This window comes from Propithecus coquereli, unplaced genomic scaffold, assembly GCF_000956105.1.
Source record: "Propithecus coquereli isolate 6110/MARCELLA unplaced genomic scaffold, Pcoq_1.0 Scaffold88, whole genome shotgun sequence".
NCBI classification, from domain to species: domain Eukaryota; kingdom Metazoa; phylum Chordata; class Mammalia; order Primates; family Indriidae; genus Propithecus; species Propithecus coquereli.
Window position 1 is genome coordinate 849,020 of NW_012155062.1, and position 21,157 is coordinate 870,176.

The following is a 21,157-nucleotide window of genomic DNA, read 5'->3' on the forward strand; positions in this document are numbered from 1 at the left end:
CAGGCCACAGACTGCAGCGGTGGGCCTGCCAACCTCAGATCACCAGACCTGGGTTCCGGTCAGAGTTCAGCCATTTGTCAGCTAAATGACCCCGAGCCTGTGACTAGTTATAAAATAAAGAAGAAACTTCCACCAGTGTTGCCAGGCTATTGTTAGGATCGAAATTAGATGATGTATCTGAAGATACTTTGCAGATACCAGATTCTTTTTTCTTTAATTAAATGTAGGAAATAAGAGAGATGAAATAATAGCAAATATGTTATTAGTGCTTAATATGTTGGGTACTGTTGTAAGCACTCTACTTACATTAACCCAATTAATCCTAAAATCCTTGTGAGTTAAGTACTATTAGGATGGTTATATGACAGATGGGCAAACTGAGGAACAGAGAGGAGCAGTTAAATATCTTGCCTGGCGTCACACAGCAATTAAGCTACAGAGCTGGGATTCAAAGCCCAGGAAGTCTGCCGTGAGACTCTTATCCCTTGCATATACTACCTCTCTGACAGTTGGGACTTAGTGGCAATAATTTAATTTTAGGATATTATCCTCTTAAAACTTTTACAATTAGTATTTTCCCTGATTAAGTGGTGAGCTTTTTTCCCTCTTTTAAATGAGTACTCTTACAGAGGTAAGTGAATAAACAGAAACTTTTAACAACTGTTTTTCCCGGGGCTAGTTCATTTCATTTTCTCTAGGTCTTGTAACTTCTAGCCCCTTCCACAATAAGTGGTGTTAGCCTTTTCTTCTGTGGTTGAGAAGGAGGCCAGTTTCAAGTTCAGAAGCTTTTAGACTTTACCCAGAGCAAAGACCCAGTGCTCAAGGTCATCAGCAATAATTAGACGTGACAGAAAATGGATTGTGGGAGAAAGATTTAGACCTGTTAATGGGATCGCATGTGCATTTACATTTCCAATTCAATGGACCATTTGGAGGCTGGCGAACCCCATTCTGGTAGATTGAGAGTAATGTCAGGAAAAGGAAGGCATGGAAAAATTCATCTGTGCGTAGCATCGCTGTAGAATTGTCTGTGGGCTCCTGTGAAAGAAATATCAACACGGTGAAGTTTTCAGAGCTAGTGTCTGAAAGGACTGAGGCATGATCACTCAGTTCCATGAACATTCAGATGTACAAATAACCCTCCCCACCCTGTCTTTCTTGTATCAACCACCTACAGGGGAGTTTGCTCTCCAGGACTGCTAGCGAATTCCCATCTTTTCAAAGGGCTGGCAGCAGAATGCACTTTGGCTTCTGAGAAAAGTCCACATCTTCTTTGAGATGAGATACCTCCAGGGAAACTTTTCCCCAAATTTTCTGTTTCTTAGAATATACTCCACCACTTCTCTTTACCTTTCTAGAATACATTAAGCACTTTCTATTTTGTATAGGTTGGCAAATGTTAACATCCATCCTCGTATGTATTAACAAGTCTCTGACCAGATGTTCTCATTTGTTCTCTTATTTATTTATTCAGTAAGTATCTGTTGAGTATTCTCTGACCCAGGCACTGGGGACATGGTAAAGAATAAGACAGATGAGGCCCCTGTGCTCATGGAGCTTATATTCTAGTGGGGGTGAGAGCCCAAAGGCAAACAAACAAATAGATATACTCATTACAGAGAGTGAGAAGAGATGACAGGAGAGAAGGTGGTGGATCAACTTGTGGGAACCCGGTAGGGGAGGCTAGAGGGGTCAGAAATGTAAGAAGGCCCTACCCAAGAGTGTCAAAGGCAGAGGAACTAGCAAGTGCAAAGTCCCTGAGCCAGGAATGAGCTCGGCAAGTATGAGGAAGAAAAAGAAAACCAGTGTAGCTACAGCATGGTGATCAGCAGTGAGGGGTGGCAGGACATGAGGGCAGAGACGGTCAGACTCCCAGGAGTTCAGATTTTATGCTAAGTGCAGTGAAGAGCACGGCCAGCGGGATTCCACTTGTTCTAAAAGCCTGTGACCTGGAAAGAAGCCTCAGCATGTAGAATCATAACTCTCAGTAAGAGGAGGGCCCTTAAAAATCATCTCGTCTCAGAGAAAGTGCATGTAAGTGCACATACCGAACCAATGGGTAAAACGTTGACAACTGATGAATGTGGACAGAGTGTGCAGCTGTTCTTTGTACTGGTCTTGGTTTTGCAACTATTGTATTAATGTCTATAAATGAAAAACTTAAAAATTATTTATAAATAAAAAGTTTATTTCAAAAGGCCAAAAGAAAAAAAAATACATGTTGTCCAAAGCCGATTAGATCTTTGAAAGTGATTCTTATGCCAACCACGGGGTCGTCCCGCCCGTACTTCATCGTTTCGGTGACAGGGAGTGCAATCTTACGAGGCAGCTATCCACAAAGGTTAATTTTCTTGTTGTTGTTCAGCCAAAGTCAGTGTTCCTTGAATTTCCACCCATCAATCCTGGTTCTTCCTTTGGAACCACGGAGAAGGACAGTCCCTCCTGGACAAGAGTGCCACTGAGCGTGTGAAGGTAGCGGCCCCTCCTGGTCTTGTCTTCTCCGCCGCCGTTTTAAGTGTATCCTGCTCATTCTTTTTGCTCTCTAGTGGATGCACGGCTGCTTACCAGCATCCCTCTTAAATCGGAGGACCCAGAACCAAACCTGAAGTCACTCCACGTATGGTCTGGTGAGAAACGGTCAGCCCCACGGAACAGCCTCCAGGGTTTGCCACATGCCTTTGCTACCTTTCCAAGTGGGCCTGTCCTCTCTACCTGCTTTCCAGGTGTCCCAGGAGGAACAGGTGTGGAAACCGAGTCCTGTTGGTGGCCTTCGGAAGCCCCCCTGTGAGACATGCACCCCAGGGCTCACCTCACTTCATCCCTGCACCCTGGGGCAGCTCCAGCGGTGGCCTCCAGCAACGGCAGGTGGCAGAGTGTTGTCACAGTCCTGGGAGCCGTCCCCCTGCACCTGTCGCTTGCTCAGCAACGCCCACACACCCGCACTCTGAGTGCCCTTCCTTTAGCCAAAGGCTTTGATTCCCATCGAATTCCTATTCCTAGCGGGAATAATATTTTAAACCATTCTCCATCAATTACACTGCACTAGGACTGCATTTCAAATTTTTGTGAGAAATAGTGGTTTTGAAAGAAAGGAAGTGTGAGGAAATTGGAGATACGAGAATGTGGGAGGGAAGCGAAAGACTAGGCAAGCAAGGGAAGCCTGAGAACAAACTGCCCATGCTTGGAGCTGCGCAGGTGCCGTTGGGGTTTCTGAGCTGTTTTATAGGCGATCAGTGTCCCAGGCATTGTGCCAGGTTCTCTGTAAGCAGCTTATTTATCCTCAAAATAACCCTCTGAGGGAGGACCCACTATTGGGCCTATTTTATTGACAAGGAAACTGAGGTTGTCTCCAAAGCTCCTATGAAGGTGAATCAACTAGGGAGTAATTTAGTCCAGCAAACCACATATAGCAACTAGTGTGGGGCAAAGGAAGTTATGTGTGAAAATTTTGCTCCTAAAAATGTAAGTTATTTGTGAAACCTTTGCACACATGCTCTGCTCAATACCTGTTACTCATATGGGAAAAGAGGACAGCACAAGGCAGTGAATGGTTTTCTCCAAATGAGGACCAAAAATACATTATGTCGACATATGGTGTTCAAATCAAACCATATTTAATTTCATTGACTTAGAGTTTTTAAAAATTAATTGGACATTCAAATACACATTTGTTTCAATTCGTGGTGTTTCAAATGTCTTGTGATTCTTTCAAAATATGTATCTGCTAAGCTCATTGTATAATTTTCTTATGAAAGAAGGTAGATAAATATTAATGCAGCTTTGCATCTGAAAACTTAGATGTGCTGAGGTTAGAATATTTGGTTATGTAACTTTAACAAATGACTGTGATGTGTTTGAGAATACATTCTGAAAGCAATTTTATACATAAATAATATAAGATGTTCCTTGTGTGACATTGAGTAAAGGAGCCATACTTTTGAAGCTTGATATCTGGTAAAAGCCATTTTGCATGTATATCTAAAAGCATTGCAAATTTGCTATATTTTTGGACCTTATGCATGCAAATTTTGTGACAAACCCTGAAACTATGAAAATAGAGTACATGGCGTTCTGAGATTTTGAAGGATTTCAGCCAGCACCTGAAATAATAAGTTGACGTGAAATTTGTCCTGTGGACACGGCTGTGACGTAGTTGATGATGCTAAATATACAAACCTCCTGTTTTCAGTTTGCACTAAGGCCCGTGCTGGGAGCGTGAACGGGGAGGTCGGCGGGGCAGCTTAAATCGAACAGCCTGTGATTAATCCACTTCACACGATGTGATATAAACTGGACTCCAAAGGATAGGGAGACGCACTTGCTAACGTCTCTGTCAAGAAAATGAACACTTCAACCTGACACAGCAAAACAATCTAACACTTACCACAAAATATCTCAGTTTACTTAACCAGAGTAAAAATTTACAAATGGTAAAACCTCTCGTAGAGAATGTTTATGAAATAAAACAATTATTTTTATTTAACAAAATTATAATTAAAAAGGTGATATAATCTATTATATAAAAAAAATGGAAAGTTAAAAACTGCAAATAACCTTGCCACCGAAACAAATTACTTCATTTCCCTTTTGAATATTTTTTTCCCTAAGGCATATTTTTCTGTACAATTGTAATCACAACGTGAAGACAACTTTGCTGCTTTTCTTCTTGTTGCTATGGAATATACATAACGATCATTTTGAATGGAGTACGGAACTTACCCATGAAAGTAGAGCTGCCTGCTCTGTCCAAAGGGAGAGACCACCTCTGCCTTTAATCCATTAACACTCCGTGTTTGTTTCTGAGAGGAAGGACTAAGTCAATGTGGGCAAAGATGGGGGTAGCAGGTGACAGAAAAGTGAAAATAAAACTCCGGTGGTATCGAAAATGATAAAAGGGGCTAGACGTAGCAGAGCTTGAATACATTGCTGCTTTGCCCCTTCTTCTCTTTACTTAAACATTTCTTCTTTTTGCTTAACCATATGTGTAAGCACCACAGCAACCTGCTTTTCTAAAAGGTTCACAGCAGTGGAATTAAGAACGTCAGTAGCGGGAAAGAAAACTTAGGGGCAGAAACCCACAGTGTCCTCTCCTGTGTTTTTGGTTTATTGTTATTTGATTCCCAGAAACATATCTTCTGTCCTCAAAACTGATAACTACAGAAACTTCCTGTTGGTAGGAATGAGTTCAAGGAAATAAGGAAGGATGAGAAATCAGAAGTCCAGAAAGAAGCGTCATTTAGGCAGGGAGGGAAAGAGCCGAAGCATAGGGACAGGAAAAACTGGCAACAAGCAAAGTGCCTTGTACCTGGTGTAGCTTCGCAGTGACTTCTCTCTCAGAAGTCTCGATCCTGTCATAGGGAGAAGTAGTTTCCCCTGTCCTGTCTTCCCAGTCTAAGCCAAAAGTACGAATGTGTGTTGCGGAAGTTTCTGGTTTGGGAGCTTCATAGCATCTCTTACAGTACCCCACTTCCGAGCAAAAGCAGATCCTGTTCTTTTGCCTTCCAATATTAGCTGAGCTCTGTCTTCCCATTTCAAATGACCCCTCTGTCCACATATTTCCTTTGCCCTGACTTGTCCCTCAAAAGAAATAAAAAAATCATAAAGTAAACTCAAGCAATAGAAACAAAATCCTAGAATTGCACAGTTGAAGAGAGTGAAGAGTCATCCGCGAGAGGCCTGTCCCTTCCGTGACACTCACTGGCTCAGACCTCTGCGTCTCACAGTCTGATCCAGGCCAGCACTGTCAGCATCACCTGGGAGGTTGTGAGAAATGCAGACTCTCAGGCCTCACCTCAGACTCTGGAATCATAATCTGCATTTTAACAGGCTCGATCCCCAGGTGATTCATTTATGCACATTCAAGTTTGAGAAGCACTGACGTAGGTTGCCTAGACGCTAACCGGTGATCCTTAATGAGGCATGGGGATCTTTTCAAAAATGCAAATCTCTTCATGTCACCCTCTGCTCAAAATCAGGCAGTGGTTTCCCAGGTTGGTTCTCAAGATATGCAACGGGAAACTCTCTTACGTGGCCTTTGAGGCCCATAGTGATCTGGACCAGCAAGCGTCCTTGCGCGCCATTGTCCCCCCCGCCTTCTGCCCCAGTCACAGCAAGGAGCCTCCTTCAGTTCTTCAAATGTGCTCTATTCCTTCACATGGGACAGCCTTCCTTTTCCCTTTCCACCTCCGAAGCCACCTCCTTAGGGCCCCTTTACCTGAGTCTCTAGACCAGCACTGTCCAATACAAATACAACACAAGCCACATATGAAATTTAAAGTTTTTCTAAAAAAGTATAAACAGATGGGTTAACTTCATAATATACTTTATTTAACCCAATAAGTCAAAGCTATTAACATTTTGACAAGTACCCTGGCCACATTTTGAGTGCTTAACAGCCACAGGTTTCTAGTGGCTCCTACATTAGACATTGCAGGCCCAGACTAGATCAGCACCCTGCCCCACAACTCGCATTATTTAATATTTCCTAGCTCCCTGTACTTTCCCTCCTCTTTAAATATCTTTGTTTTAAAAATTATAGATAATGTGATATTGGTTTAGTTATCAGTTTTCCCTAGTAGACTGAAAACTCGCTTGGGCGATTTTGTTCATGGCGGTATTTCCAGTGCCTGGGCTCTACCGCTCACTGTCTGGGGAGTCCATGGACAAATGAACATGCAAAGAGGTGAAAGGAACCCTTGCTGCTCGGGGTTTTGTATCATTATGGAAGTATGAGACAGCCGGTATTTTGCTTCCCTTCATTTGGTTCGGCACCCTGATCCTCAGTTACTTCCTCTTTCATCTGCACCATTAATCTCTTCCTGTCTATGGGGACAACACCCGCATCATACCAACACTCTGTACCTCTCCTCTTAAAAAACAAACAAAACTCCCTCTAGGAGCCCCCGTCCTGCACTAAGGAGTTATGGAAAACTCCTTCTCCTGCCCCCACTTCCTAGTCACCTTCAACATCTCCAGTGTGACTTTCACGTTGTCAAATCCATCAACGCTTTGTTATTCCCATCTTTCTTGGCCTCTCAGCATTATTTGAGACTATTGGCCACTCCTTTCTGGAATCAATCTCTTCTCTTGGCTTTGTGAGGCCACGCATCTCCTCATTTTTCTCCTAACACTCTGACATCTCCTTAGTCTCCTTTGCAACTCCTCCTCCTTCTTTACCTGACCTTTAAATAGTCCAGTGTGACTAAATATTCAGTAGGACCCTCCGTCTCTCCTCTCAGCCTCTCAGTAGATACCTCATCCGTTCCCACAGCTTCCAAGACCATCTCTGTGCTGCTACTAATCTCTGCACTCCAGCCTCCTACTTAATGGCCCATTTAACATCAACATCGGATGTCTCATGGAATTCTAAAGAGGAATTCTTGAATCCCCCCCGCCCCACGAACATGCTCCTCGTCAAACTCGCTCGGCTTACTGAAACATCCACTCATTGCTGAACCCAGAATCTTCCCTCTCTCTCATGCTGCATGACACTCCGTCACCAGGTCCTGAGTCTTCTGTGCTGAAAGTATATCCCCGTGCTACAAACTGCATGTTTGGGTGCCTCCGAAACTCTTACGTTGAACCCCAACCCTCAAGGTGATGGTATTCAGAGGTGGGGTCTTTGGGGAGATGATTAGGTCATGAGGGTGGAGCCCTCACGAGTGGAATTACTGCCTTTATAAAAGCAGCTCCAGAGAGTTCCCTCGCTCCTTCTGCCGCGTGTGGACAAACTCCTCTGTGAAACCCCCTCAGGGATGCCCTATTTCAGTTAAAATAAAAACCAAACTCTTAGTTGTAGCCAGTAAAACCCCCAAATGAGTGGGTCCCTGATAACCCCCAACTTCGGCTTCGACCCCTTGATCCCCATCTCACTCTGCTCTAGCAAGAAGAGCTACGGAACCTGCCAGATTCTCTTCTGCTTTCAACGTTGTGAGTGTACTTCCTTCTACTCGAATCTTCTTCACAAAATCATCTTTTCTGTCATATTTTCCCCCAGATCCTCACATAATTGGCTTCTTCTAATCCCCCAGATCTTAGCTTAAATGTCACTTCCTTGATGAGATTTCTCAGCTGTTCTCTACCCCAGTACCCTCGAAGCACTTTGCATTTTGTAATTTTTGATTTATCTGTGTACTTGCATTATTGTTTGGGCAGGATTATGTCTGTTTCATTCACTCTTATACCCCTAGAACCATGTGCACAGAAAACACTCAACAGATGAGTGAATGAACTCTGTAAGAGCACTTTAGCATTCTGCCAATTACCAATTACTTTAACACTGACTATACTTTGTTATATTCCTGCATTTCTTGCTTACATTAAAAAAAGAGATCGCCACCTCTAACCTGTTGAAGGAATTGACAGCTAGAAGAACAGATTCTCAGTGATAAGATGACTCTAGATTTAGGCTAAATTTCATGCTAAAAATAAACAGGAGGGAAATTCTTCCATTCAACTGTTTTTAAGAAACATTTTTACCAAAAAACATTTCCATTTTCCAGCTGAGTGCAGCAGTTCACACCTGTAATCCCAGCACTTTGGGAGGTAGAGGCAGGAGGATTGCTTGAGGCCAGGAGTCTGAGGCTGTAGCGAACTATGATTGTGCCACTGCACTGTAGCCTGGGTGACAGAGCAAGACCCTGTCTCTAAAAAAAAAAAAAAAGAAAAAATTTCTAACTTTACTCCCACATAGAATGTTCATAGTAAATGGTTACCAAAATTTAGGCAGGGAGCACAGTTTGGGACTTAATTAAAGTGAATCTGAAATGAATATGACCAGGTTTTGCCACTGGTTTCTGGGATTTCACTGCCTATACGTGGCCCAAATAGAAAAAATGTGAATTACGTCTTTAGGGAATAATTTTAATTTCCATAAGGCAGTCCTCCAGTGTTACGGAAGGAAAGTTAGAGTCAGGGAACCTCAGTCCTGGTTGAACAGTAAGCGCACTATGTAATTTTCCACATTACACTTAAAATTCCCTGAGTTCTCATTTAGTTTCAAGTGAGAATACGTCAGAACCGCTTATGCATCCTCCAGAGTTGTGAAAATCTCCGATGAAATCATACACTTACCTTGTACTGAGAAACGTAAAAAGCCTTACACAAATGCATTGGCAATTTTTAAGTGTCAAATGGAGGACACTTTAGGAAAATTCCAATTAAGAAATAACATTTTGTGGAATTCGTAAAATGCATGTAAACCTTCCTTTCAGTCTCTATAGCTATGCCTGTGAGGTGGATCCTCACCTGCTCCCGCAGATGCAGGACAGTAGCTCCGCCATTCTGGTATCCTGGGAGGAGCTGCTGTCTGCTCTTCCTCCCACCTTGCTTCCTGCCGCTGTGCCTGCCTGTGCTCTCTCCAGCCCTGTGACCAGGCCCAGGCCACCGTGGCCGGGGCTTGAGTGGGTGGACCCACGGGCCTGCCAGGAGCAAGAGTAGGCTGCAGGCCAGCACTGGGTCTTGCATTCCTCCTCCCCTTGGGACCTTAAAGTGCGTCCCTCTCAAAATAAAACCAGGTTTCACAGCTCATTACTTTGTTTCTCATGGAAAATAGAATGAATGCATTTAACTTTTAGCAAAAAAAAAAAAAAAAGTAGGGAACACTCTTGTACCCTAAAGACGTTTTTTTCTTTGTTCTCTTGGTGTCTACAGCTAATTTTCTAATGTGGACACGTAATCCATATTTAGAAGTAAAATAAACAGGCATTTCAGCAGCCTTGGGTTAGAGGTGGGGAGTAGAGGGCAGGGATTTTCCAACCTCCTACCCGCCTGCTCCATCTGCCTCTCCTTCTCTCACCAAGGTTCTTTGTCCTTGACAGTGGAGCGGCACTGTGAAACGTCGCCACCTTCAGTCACAGCCGGGAAGTGCGCGCCGGCGCGGCCAGAACCCACGCCCGGCTTGCACACAGCTCTGCCCTGGCCAGGCTGCTGGGCTCGAGCCTTTTCACTGTGCCTCGGTCTCTCTCTCTCTCTGTGTCCCCACGTTTCCACGCAGAGAGCGGGGGAAGCAAAGAAAGGACCCCTGGCAAGTGGGCCTGGAATGAACACAAAACTTAACCCACTCACGAGGTTTTGCTCGTGTCAGAGGGAAAGTCAGCACACTTTTCAGATGACAGGATAACTCTGAAACCACGTACTTTCTTCAGACCCACCAACTGCTATTCTATGGAAACTGTACTTTTGAAGACCAAAGGTTTAAAGTTGTGAGAATATTGAGTCCGATTTCATGATAGAATATGCCTCTTTGATGAAGGAGTATCTTTTCTGTCCAGGGTAATAGGGCTTGAGTATTTCAATGAGTTTTCACAGAACAAAGAGAATGGGGGCAGAGAGGGCACAGAGTTATGTGAGCAGGTCAGGACAGTGCCAGGCAGGGCTGGGAATGATCGAAGGTGACTCTGACACGTTTGGCGACAGCTGCTTGAGATCAGTAGCCATTAAAGACAGGAAGTTTAGAACTCAAATCAGTGAGTCTTTTCCCACCTTATTTTAATGTCCTGATGGGAACAGGTCATTGGTTGAAATTCGTATAATAATAAAGTCGTCTGTATTTCCCCCTCAGCCTCAAAATACCCTCACTAAAGGGTCTGTGGCATCAATGAAAGGGATGAGCAAGCAACCTCCTGGGAACATTCCAGAAATATGTATTCCTCAAACACACGTTCACTTCACTTCACTCTTCCCAACACAGTTCTCCAAACCCAGAGTTAACTCAGCCTTTTCTCGGATCAGGTTGCACTCTCGCCTCTGAGGGCCATACAGAAAAGCACCCAGCACGCAGTCCTCGCTCAGCCTCCGCGCCCTTCTTCCTGTTGTCAGGAGATGGTGTAAGCCACCTGTCATCGCTTCTTACAGAGTCTGAGGTGTGGCACTAAGGGGGTCCACTACAGATTGTAGTTTACATAGGATTAGGGAAACTCGGGACTCTAATCTTCCACAGTGTCCCTCCCTTTGGAGTGAAAATGGAAGGAAACGGAATGTTGGAGAACTTGGAAGGTATGTCGTTGAAGGTGCCAAGGTTTCCAGTAGCTGTAGAAATGAAGTGTATTGTTAAATACACTTTAAGACAATTACAGCCAAAGCTGACCACTTTGTTTATCATGGAAAATAGAATCCATTTAACTTAAAAAAAAAAGTAGAACACTATTTTACCCTAAAGGCATGCCCCTTGTCTTTCTCTTCTTGATGTTTCAAGCTAATTTTTCTAATATAGACACATAACTCCATATTTAGAAGTAAAATAGGCATTTTGAGAGCCAGCATTGACATTCAGTCTTGAAAATTGGATCTACTGTTGCAACAGCAAACTGTACATTATCTTCCTAAGAAAATACTAATTTATCAGTCCTAAGAGCCAAAGAGTTCTGTGTCAGCGATCAGCTGAGCCTCATAATTACAAATTTGTGAAGATCTGGTGAAAGTCATGGATCCAGAAGAATTACAGTGTTTCACAGTGAGTCACTCAGAATAAAGAGCCCTGTTATTTGTAGACATTCCATACGGTCACAGAAATTTAGGAGTGGATCAGGTCTTCGCAGTCATATAATCTAACCCCTTCATTTTACAGATGAGGAAACTGAGGCTTAGAACTTATTGTAGGAAATAGTTGAAAGTACTTCAATAGGCAGCGCATCTTTCGCATGTCTGAACATCCTCAGCAGCTTGCTAACGCTGTCTTTACGATACTCAGCACAGTCAGTATGCCCAAAGTGTGGCAAGAGTGACTCATTGTGACGAGGCTCATACTTATTTACTATACTTGGCATATTTGGGCTGGAATATTCCTTCCTTCCTCCCTCTCTCCCTCTTCCCCTCATTCATTTATTGAAAGATTAAGTCACAGATCCCCAACATCTTCAAGGCACTGTGCTAGAAAAAGGGCCGGTTATAGACACAAGTTGGTTCTCAGGCAATCTTTGCCCTGAGGAACTCTCAGGAGAGAAGGTAAGACAGATGCGTGAGAGAAGCTTTGGAACAGAACTTCAGAAATGCCCAACTCTAAGTATATGCAGATGTTGTCAGGACACTGAGAAGCAAGGAGCAACTATTTCCTGGGAGAGTTAGAGGAAGTGCACCAAGGAAGTATCACCTGAGTGGAATCTTGTGAGCTAAGCCCAAGTCACAGGCAGGGAGGATAACAGGGCAGTGTAGGAAAGGGAGGAAAAATCCCAAAGGCATGAACAGGGAAGGAAGAGCATGGTGGATCCAGGAAGGGTGAATGAAGCAATGGAGGTGCAGGGAAAAATTAGAGATTTGGGAAACATGAGTGCTGAGACGAAAAGGTAAATTTAAAAATGAATAAAAGAACTGCTACATACCATGCTAAAGAATTTAGCTATTATCCCAAAATCCAGGGTTTCCCAAACGTAGTAACTAAAATATCATTTCCACAGCATGTGTTCTATCCAAGGTCTACCTCTGTTATTTTTGCTTTACCTCTATACCACTTGTACTGTTATTTATTTAATTTACTTTTCTAAAACATTTTACTTTTAAACATACTTGTTTTTAAAAGAAACTTTATGTGACTAATATATAGAAAACCAATGTCACTTGCAATACATTCAAGGTCATCATTAAGATGAATGTGATAAGTATAAAACATTCCAAATAATTCTTTACTTACGAAAGTCTCTGCGCCTGGGGCCTGCAGCCCCGTTGTTCTGTTGGGGCATTGTAAGTTTTGGAGAGGAGTCCAATTCCTTCTAGCACCAACGTGAGACTCCTTAAATTAATTAGGAGGAAGAAAGGGGACTGATAGGTGAACAGCATTCTCACTCTATTAATCAGGGGTCTTTAGCAAGCATGGTTTCTGTGCCATCTTAGATACTGCAGGGATACGCATCCCACATACGGGCAGTCCAGGGCCACCAGAGGTATTTTTTTTTTTGAGACAGAGTCTCACTCTTGTTGCCCTGGCTCTAGTGAGTGCCGTGGCGTCAGCCTAGCTCACAGCAACCTCACACTCCTGGGCTCAAGTGATCCTACTGCTTCAGCCTCCCGAGTAGCTGGGACTACAGACATGCGCCACCATGCCCGGCTAATTTTTTCTATATAGATTTTTAGTTGTCCAAATAATTTCTTTCTATTTTTTTAGTAGAGACGGGGTCTCGCTCTTGCTCAGGCTGGTCTCGAACTCCTGACCTTGAGCGATCCACCCGCCTCGGCCTCCCAGAGTGCTAGGATTACAGGCGTGAGCCACCGCTCCCGGCCCCACCAGAGGTATTTGAGCTGATTTTGAGTGACAAAATCAGACTTGTCCGAAGAGGGTTAACTGAGGACGGGAAAAGGAGACCAAGGGAAGCAGGGAAAACCTTGCTGAGACTGTGGGAGAGAGTCCCAGTGTGGCCCAGTCAGTTTAATGAGGATGAAGAAAAGGGCTCAGATTTAAGAGGGATTGAGGATAAGGCCACAGCAGGATCTGGTGCCTGAGAGGGGATGGGCAGCAGTCACGGAGAGAGAAGATCCTCGATGCCTTGGAGGTGGCTTGCGCGGGAGAGTGCAGGAGGTGATGTGGTTATCCAGGCCAGGACCACGAGGAGTGTGTTCGAGAAGAGGAGTAGAGTGGGGATGTGTTAGGTGAAGAGGGGCAGGGGAGGAAGTAACCAAGGCTGGAGAGAGATGAGTCCCCTGCATTGGAATATGCTGCCCGTCAGGAATCCTTGCACACCCCATGCCCACGTGAAATGCTCATCGAATAGCCGGGCAGGGAGAGTCAGCAGGCAGTTGGAAATACTCTGCTAAAGCTCAGAGGCATTCCAAGTGCCAGCTAGATTGAAAGAGATAATTGTGGTCTATAGATCAGCGTCAATTACATGTCCAATTACCTGCTGACCACTTTAGAAAATTTGTGACAAAATCAGATAGACAGATTTAAGGCATATTAGGCATGTTTACTTTCGTTAAGATGTTAAAAATGAACCCATTCAATCAAAAAGTCATTAAGAACCTACTTACATAAAGCAATTTTCTGGGTGCTTTGAGGGATAGAGAGATAAATCAGTCACAGACCCTGTTCTCATGGAGCTTGTAAAGATCTAAGATAGATAAAATTTGGGGAGATTTAAATTTTGTTAACATGTGAAGACTTTATTCATGATTTCCAGAAAGCAAATTTAGCCTCAGAAATCTTCCTAGTAAGCATAGTTAGTCTGAACTTTGTTTCCATGCATGATAAGAAATTTAGTATAGTGTTGGGGTAGAATAGTAGTATGAGTGAAATTTTTAGTAGACTTAAAGAATTGGAAGTAAAAATCTTTACAATCATTAATAGCCCTTTTTCTGTGTTATTCTTAAAATACCCTTTGCCAAACTTAGGAGCAATAAACTAATTGAATTTTGTCTTTGTGTATAGCATAAAATTGCCCTCCTTCTCATCCAAGTATATGATATAGCAATAAATTAGAGCATTTTCACGAAGACCCATTAAATAATCCATTTTTCATGACTGGGATTTTTTTTTTTTCTTGGCAGTCAAGACATAGACTAGAAAGCACAGATTTCACCCTCAGCCTCAAAAAGAGTCTTAGATTTGAGTAAGGTGAAGGACAACAAGCCTAAATGTTGATGCTCCTTCTTCAGTTTCTAGACCCTTCTGTGGAAAGAAGTGTTTTCCTAAGATTCAGACAGAATTCATTTCCATAGAGCGTTCTTAATGGCTCCTGTCAGAACAAAACAGCTGGGAAACATATGGTATCCATTTCCCTGTATCACTTGGAAAAAATTTCACATGTAAATAAAGCCAACATAAAAGAGTAGCCCTTTGAACCTACGACCTTAAATAATACATAAATATATTGGTACAATGCACTCATTGTATTGACCTACTAAGTTATGTGGCTTTAAAATTTTTTATTACATTCTGAGATGCACATTTTCTAGAAGTTCCATAGAAATCAAGGTAACTGGCAAAATATTAGCAATATCATACCTAATAATATGTATCTCAGAAGTGTCTACGAATATATATATATATATATTTCCCACTATATTCAAAGCTTTTCAGAAAGTTGATAAATAAAATTAAAGACATATTTACACCTTATAAACTCCACGTCCACTATCTCTCTGCTGTTTTAAATAAGTAAGTAACCATGTGTTATTGAAAGGAAGAGAGAAAGTCTTTGCAGAAATGTCTGGCAGACATTAATTTTTCATGGCTTTACATTTTTAGAGAGAAAAGGACATATAAAAGACAGAAAATGTTTAAATTTATAAGGGACCAACTGGAATTAGTCTTTGCCTTTGCATATTTACATTTCATAAATAACCTAAGAAAATCTAGCCCTTACTGGTGATTATCCCTCCTCTGAGTTTATTAACAGGACTTTTGTCCCCTGTGAAATTAAACTGTAAATCCCTCAGAAGGATGCACTTTGTACCTTTTTAAAGATTTAATGTGCCGTGCAAAGTGAGATTCAAATTCACATACTAGCATTTGTTAATTGTCGCCTCTGTGCCAAGCACTGTGTACAACGAAGGACTAGAGCCAACAAAAGGGAAGAAAAGCAGCAGCTGAAGACCATCTACATACCTTTCTTCCCTTCTGGAACATTCTCTGTTATATGTTGCTTATTGGAGAGAATCCAGCCCTCCTTCCACAGCTCATAGGATTCTCTTCTTAGATACCAAAATGCCAGAGCCAGGCCGGCCTCAGACGTGGACTGCATAGTGCAGACCCTCTGAAACCTCAGGCAAAACTGTGGTCTATCTGGGGGAAAGAACTCACTGACAGTTATATGGCATCCAGGCTCAGAACCCTTCACTTAGTTCCAGAATTTCTCTGACTCCTTTTAGAGCATATCCTAGCAGGAAGAAGAATGACCAACAGCCTAAATTTAGGGAACTTTAATAATATTTATCCCACTTTCACTCCAAGAATCAGTCATAGCCAGAGGCTGTCGCCGAAATTATAGACCTGAGTACACATTCATCTCATGTTCTTTTATTCCTTGCTTGTGCCCAATAGCAAAGGACACACACATACACATACTTTTGAATTAAATACTTCCCACCTGTTGTTGTTTCAGAAGAGGAGAGATAGATGGGAGGTCCCTAGTTGGAGGGCATGCTCTGAAATCTCACTCCTTTGATGGGGGATGGTGCGAACTAGGTGGCAGGGAAGTAGGAATCTATCAATCAGTGGCCGGCAAGTTTCTAAGGGTGCTGGCTCATCTGCTGTCTGGCAGGGGAGGGTCCCAGAGAAGAAGCAGTATCGTCACGGCTCAGGAGACTGTTGCTGCTCCATCTGCCTGCCCAAGAGGAGGCACCGGGTAGCCACTCATGCAAGGCTAACTGGGAGAGGTGGTGCTTCTTATCTCTCCCCTGCAGAGGTGTCTGGCTGTTTCACTTTCCAGCCCATCTCATCCAGACCCTTACTCAAATGCAAACGAACACAAAATCTTTATGTAGACTTTGCACAGAAATGAGATTAAAAAAAAAAAAAAAAAACTACTCTGCCTACCCCATCCTCTCTTTACAACTTTCTACTCCTGTTTGTTTCCAACTTTCTCAACAATGGAAGGCATTAAAGAACACGCTCTTTTGTTATGTGTTAGTGCGTTATGTTGCTGTGTCATATGTCAGACAGCACCGTAAAATGCCTCTACATGATGGTTGACTGGGATGCTTTGTCCAAGGTGGGGTTAACTCAGCCATGGCTTGTCTCCCATGGTCCTTTCAACTCCTGACCACTTCATTCCTTTCTGTTCCTTCCCTAATCCACTTAAGGGGATACCTAGTGAGTCACCCAATGGGGCACAGTTTGAGTTTGCTTAATAATAAATAATTTTCTCCCTCTTTATATGGAAATTCTTAGGCATTAGGGGTGTGCATGTATACACACACATGCTCATATGTGTGCATGTGTATGTATATATCCCTTTTATCCGTAAATTAGTTTGGAAGTTCATTTAACACAAAGAATCTTACCCTCTAATCCTATTCTTCAGGGTAGTGGCAAATGTTGCCACAGAGGTAGATCTATCCAGGGAATAAACCTAAATATCTATCTGGGTTTGTTTTCCTTAGCTGTCTGCTTTTATCGTTACTACTACTTTAATTAATTTTGAATCAATATGTCATAACTTTCTTTTATCATTCATTGTTTTCCAGTGGTAAGTATGAATTATTTCATGGATATGTGTTCTAAGTCACCTCTACACAGGGGCTTAATTTGAGCATAATTTGAATGGACTGTGTCTGCCTGCATAGCCAAGATGTGTTCAGCATTTCAATTTAATTTTTTTTAAACAGTTTCTAGCTCTAGCTGGAATTGTGGCGTCTCAACTCTCATTACAAACACGCAAAAGCCTACAGGAATTGCTGATGTATACAGTAAGTTCCGCCCAGTGAAGCGGGTTTCCCCACTGAAACATCAGCCAGAGACTCTGGAGAACAATGAAAATGATGACCAAAAGAACCAGAAAGTGGAGTACCAGAAAGGGGATGAGTCTGGCCCAGGCCCCCAGCCCGAGGAGCCAGGCCCAGGGGAAGGAGTGGGTGGCCCTCCAGGTAAGAGCTCCGAGCCCAGCACTTCGCTGGGCGAACTGGAACATTACGACCTCGACATGGATGAGATTCTGGATGTGCCTTACATTAAATCCAGTCAACAGCTTCCCTCTTTTACCAAGGTGACTTCAGAAAAAAGAATTTTGGGTTTATGCACAACCATCAATGGCCTTTCTGGCAAAGCCTGCTCTACGGGAAGCGCCGAGAACTCGCCATCCAGCATGGCACCATTTTGTGTTCTTTCTCCCGTGAAAAGTCCTCACTTGAGAAAAGTATCAACTGTCATCCGTGACCCGCACAAGCTCTCCACTGAAGAACCCCAGAGTTCGCCTCCTCTGGTTAAATGTGGCTCTGCATATGAGCCTGAAAACCAGACCTTCAGTGATCCGCATGGTCGCAAAGTTGAGAAAACGATGCCAGACTGCCAGCTCAGGGCCTTCCATCTGCAGTCGGCACCCGCAGAACCCACACCGGAGGAGCAGGTCAGTGGCCTGGCCTGGACCAGCTCCCAAGTCCCAGAAGAAAGGAGTGAGTATGTGAAAAAAGTAAAAAGTATCTTGAACATCGTTAAGGAAGGACAGATATCTCTCCTGGTAAGTATGATCTAGTTCAGCATACATACTAATAATCTAGAGACTCTATTTTTATCACCTCCCTTTGCTGGGAACAGACAATGATGCATTTGTTTTGGTTCTTATTTAATCTTTACTGATGGCTTTAGTTGGGAGATGTGACCTTTTGAGTTTTAAAATAAAAGGCGGTTAATATATGGAAAACAAATGCCTATAGATGGAGTATTATTTCATTTTACCTTTGCATGAATTCAGCTGGAAAAAAAAAGACTCAATCTAAAATGAAAACAAACCAGGGAGAGCCCAGCACTTTCTTTAACTTGAATTTTAATGTCTTTCTTTTTGCTTTTAAAATGATTCCCAGTGCTCTTACTCAGTTATTTGTGGAGCTGTCTGTTCCTTACTGATGGTGGACCCGCCAGCTATGTGAACAGAGGGTCTTCTGTTTTATCCTGATCATTATTCAGAAGAGTTGGACCAGGATGTTTGAAAAGCATTTGCAGATAGAAACTTACCCAAGAGCTTGATTGCCCTCTGACCCACATGGAGTTTTTACTCAGTTCCAGCTCTGCATGTCTAGGGAGCATGAAGAAGCTTTTCCAAAGACTCTAGACACAGAATAATATGATGTAAGAAAAATCTGTTCTCCTTAGGCTGAGAGACAGCTAAACTGAAATAGCACTCCATCTGCCTGCATTGTTCTTTTCTGGCTTCCAGACTTGGATCAAACAGTAGCCAGCCTTGGCTCATACTATGATGTTAATTAAAGTCTCATTCAAGAAAATCCTCGCATCTTGTCAATATGATTCTACTTAGCATAAAGCCATACATAGATACGTACAATGTACTCAGTCTATTATCACAAGTACTGTTGTGATAAGACAATATAATTGAACAATTTTACCAAATAAAGTAGTTGGGTTTTTTTTGCTTCTGAAAATGTTTCTTCCATTTTCTTGGCTCTTCCCTTCTAATGCTCTTTGGTTCATTCCTTTATTTTGTCCTTCCCATGTTTTCATGTTTGCCAAATGCTAACACCTCTTGGTTCACCCAACAGTGTCTAGCAATCAGTTCATACTCAGGAGACTAAACTTTGCTAGAGGGGGGAAAACCAAAGGCCAGGTAGCCTCCAGATAGCCCCCAGAGTCTGTGTGATGACAGTGTCCAGAGGTACCTACAAGAGCACTGGTAGCAGCAGAGTAGCAGTCGTCATACAGTTTGCAGTCAAAGCCAGTTCTCTACAATTCAAGGTGAAATAAGCACGTGGAGACAACTAGTTCATTCATTCCACAAACCTACAGCAGGGAACAAAACCCAGCTCAGCCCTCAAGGACTTCACAGTCGAGTGGGGGAGACAGACAGGAAACCTGCCAGTTACCATAAATGCCATTACAGTTGTTTAGAAAGCCAGCTTGGTGCCCCCACAGCTCATTGGCCTTAGCCCTGTTACCATGTCTCGCGTCGAAGATCTGCCTCTTGAGAACTCATGTTCTAAAGCATGTTAAAACAAAGAATAGCGGCAAGGAACTCCTGACTTATTAGATCCCCACGGCTGCCACCAGAGCTTCTGTAAGCTCATTCCTTCTTCCCAGTGCTCAGGGCAAAACCGCCACAACATCTTGTTCCAATTCACTGACTTAACTTCCTAATCTCACTATTTGTACAGCCACACCTAGCTGCGGACAATCTAGACAAGATTCATGATGAAAATGGGAACAATCTGTTACACATCGCTGCGTCGCAGGGACACGCAGAATGCCTGCAGCACCTCACCTCTTTGATGGGAGAAGATTGCCTCAACGAGCGCAACGCCGAGAAGCTGACCCCGGCCGGCCTGGCCATCAAGGTGACTGCGTGGGGGTGGGCCCTCCACAGGCCGAAATAGTGGGATTTCTGTGTTCGAAGATTCCTTGTGAGCTAAAGCGTTAGAAGGGAAAGAGAGGAAAGTGATTTATGGAGCAAACGGCAAGTGAACATATTACATTTAAGGGAGCAATCATTTCAGTCACTAACTGCTCTGAGATTTTGAGATTACATTCCAATTTATTGTCCAATGAGGGTAAGCTTCAAATCAACTAATAAAGAGGAGGGAAAATGATGTGTTGTGGTTCTAAGAACTTTTGTTATTCATGAGGACTGCAATTTAGATTCTCTACCACACCTGGACTGAGGAGAGACTGTTTCCCTTTTTCCCAGCATGAGGATAATGAACAAATGAGGAAAAGGTGTGTGGTAAGGGACGCTGGCACTCAGGAGTATTTCAGATAATACAGTGGGCTTTAATGGGTCACATCTGAAGTTTAAATGTCTTCGGCATCAAGAGTTGTTTAGAGTATCAGTGCCGAGTTTGAGTCTAGCTCTTGGAAAGCACAGAGTCTCTCAAAAGCTACACACATTAATACTGACAGGGATAGAGTTAAAACCTAGAAACTGTGACACAAAAAAATACAGACTTTTATAGCGCTGCAGTAAGTGCCTCTGCAAACTGTAATACATCACTAGAAGATTAGCTATTAAACTAAAATTACTTTTAAGATCTTTGACAAATAAATGTAAAATACAGTCATATTTATTAAAAAACCAAAAGTGAAGTTCAGGGAAATATAATCCATCTTGTGCTTCTGCATATGTACTTTGCTTTATAAAATCATGTCTTCTAAAAGCTGAATAATCATAATTTTTATAAATAGAATTATATTGAAATTGATCAGGGGAACTTGTTAGTTAAAGAAACCTACTTGTGAATTCACTAAAGAACATGTTACCTATTTGAAAAACAATCAGTTGCTGTTCTGCCCCTAATAAAGACTTTATGCAAACCTAAATTTTTATACCTTTAATTTGTTGACCATTCAGTAAAGTTCTATATATTAAAAATATTTTTCATTTTATTTAATTTTGCTCAATTAAGCAAAGTAATTAGTAAGGTCTGACTTCAAAAATAATGTAGAAAATAACATTTTCTTTAATAAAATAAGAAATCTATAACCCTGGTTGATATAATTTTCCTTTGGTTATGAATGATGCTATGTCAAATTAAGAGCTAAGCTGCAGAAAGTCATCATGAAGGAAGAGAA

At 42.5% G+C, this 21,157-nt stretch overlaps 1 protein-coding gene across 7 annotated transcripts in view; it reads left to right on the forward strand.

Annotated features, from left to right (window-relative positions):
* The window catches only part of SNCAIP (synuclein, alpha interacting protein), a 145,394-nt gene that overhangs the window by 83,367 nt on the left and 40,870 nt on the right, over window positions 1-21,157 (forward strand). For 2 of the 7 annotated variants that reach the window (XM_012664267.1, XM_012664269.1), the window contains exons 3-4: window positions 17,254-18,101; window positions 19,747-19,926. The exons of 3 other annotated variants lie outside the window; for them this stretch is intronic. In XM_012664267.1, coding sequence (XP_012519721.1) covers window positions 17,254-18,101; window positions 19,747-19,926 — 1,028 coding nt within the window. The remainder of the gene's footprint in view (window positions 1-17,253; window positions 18,102-19,746; window positions 19,927-21,157) is intronic. 2 more of the 7 variants (XM_012664270.1, XM_012664271.1) reach the window with 2 other exon arrangements.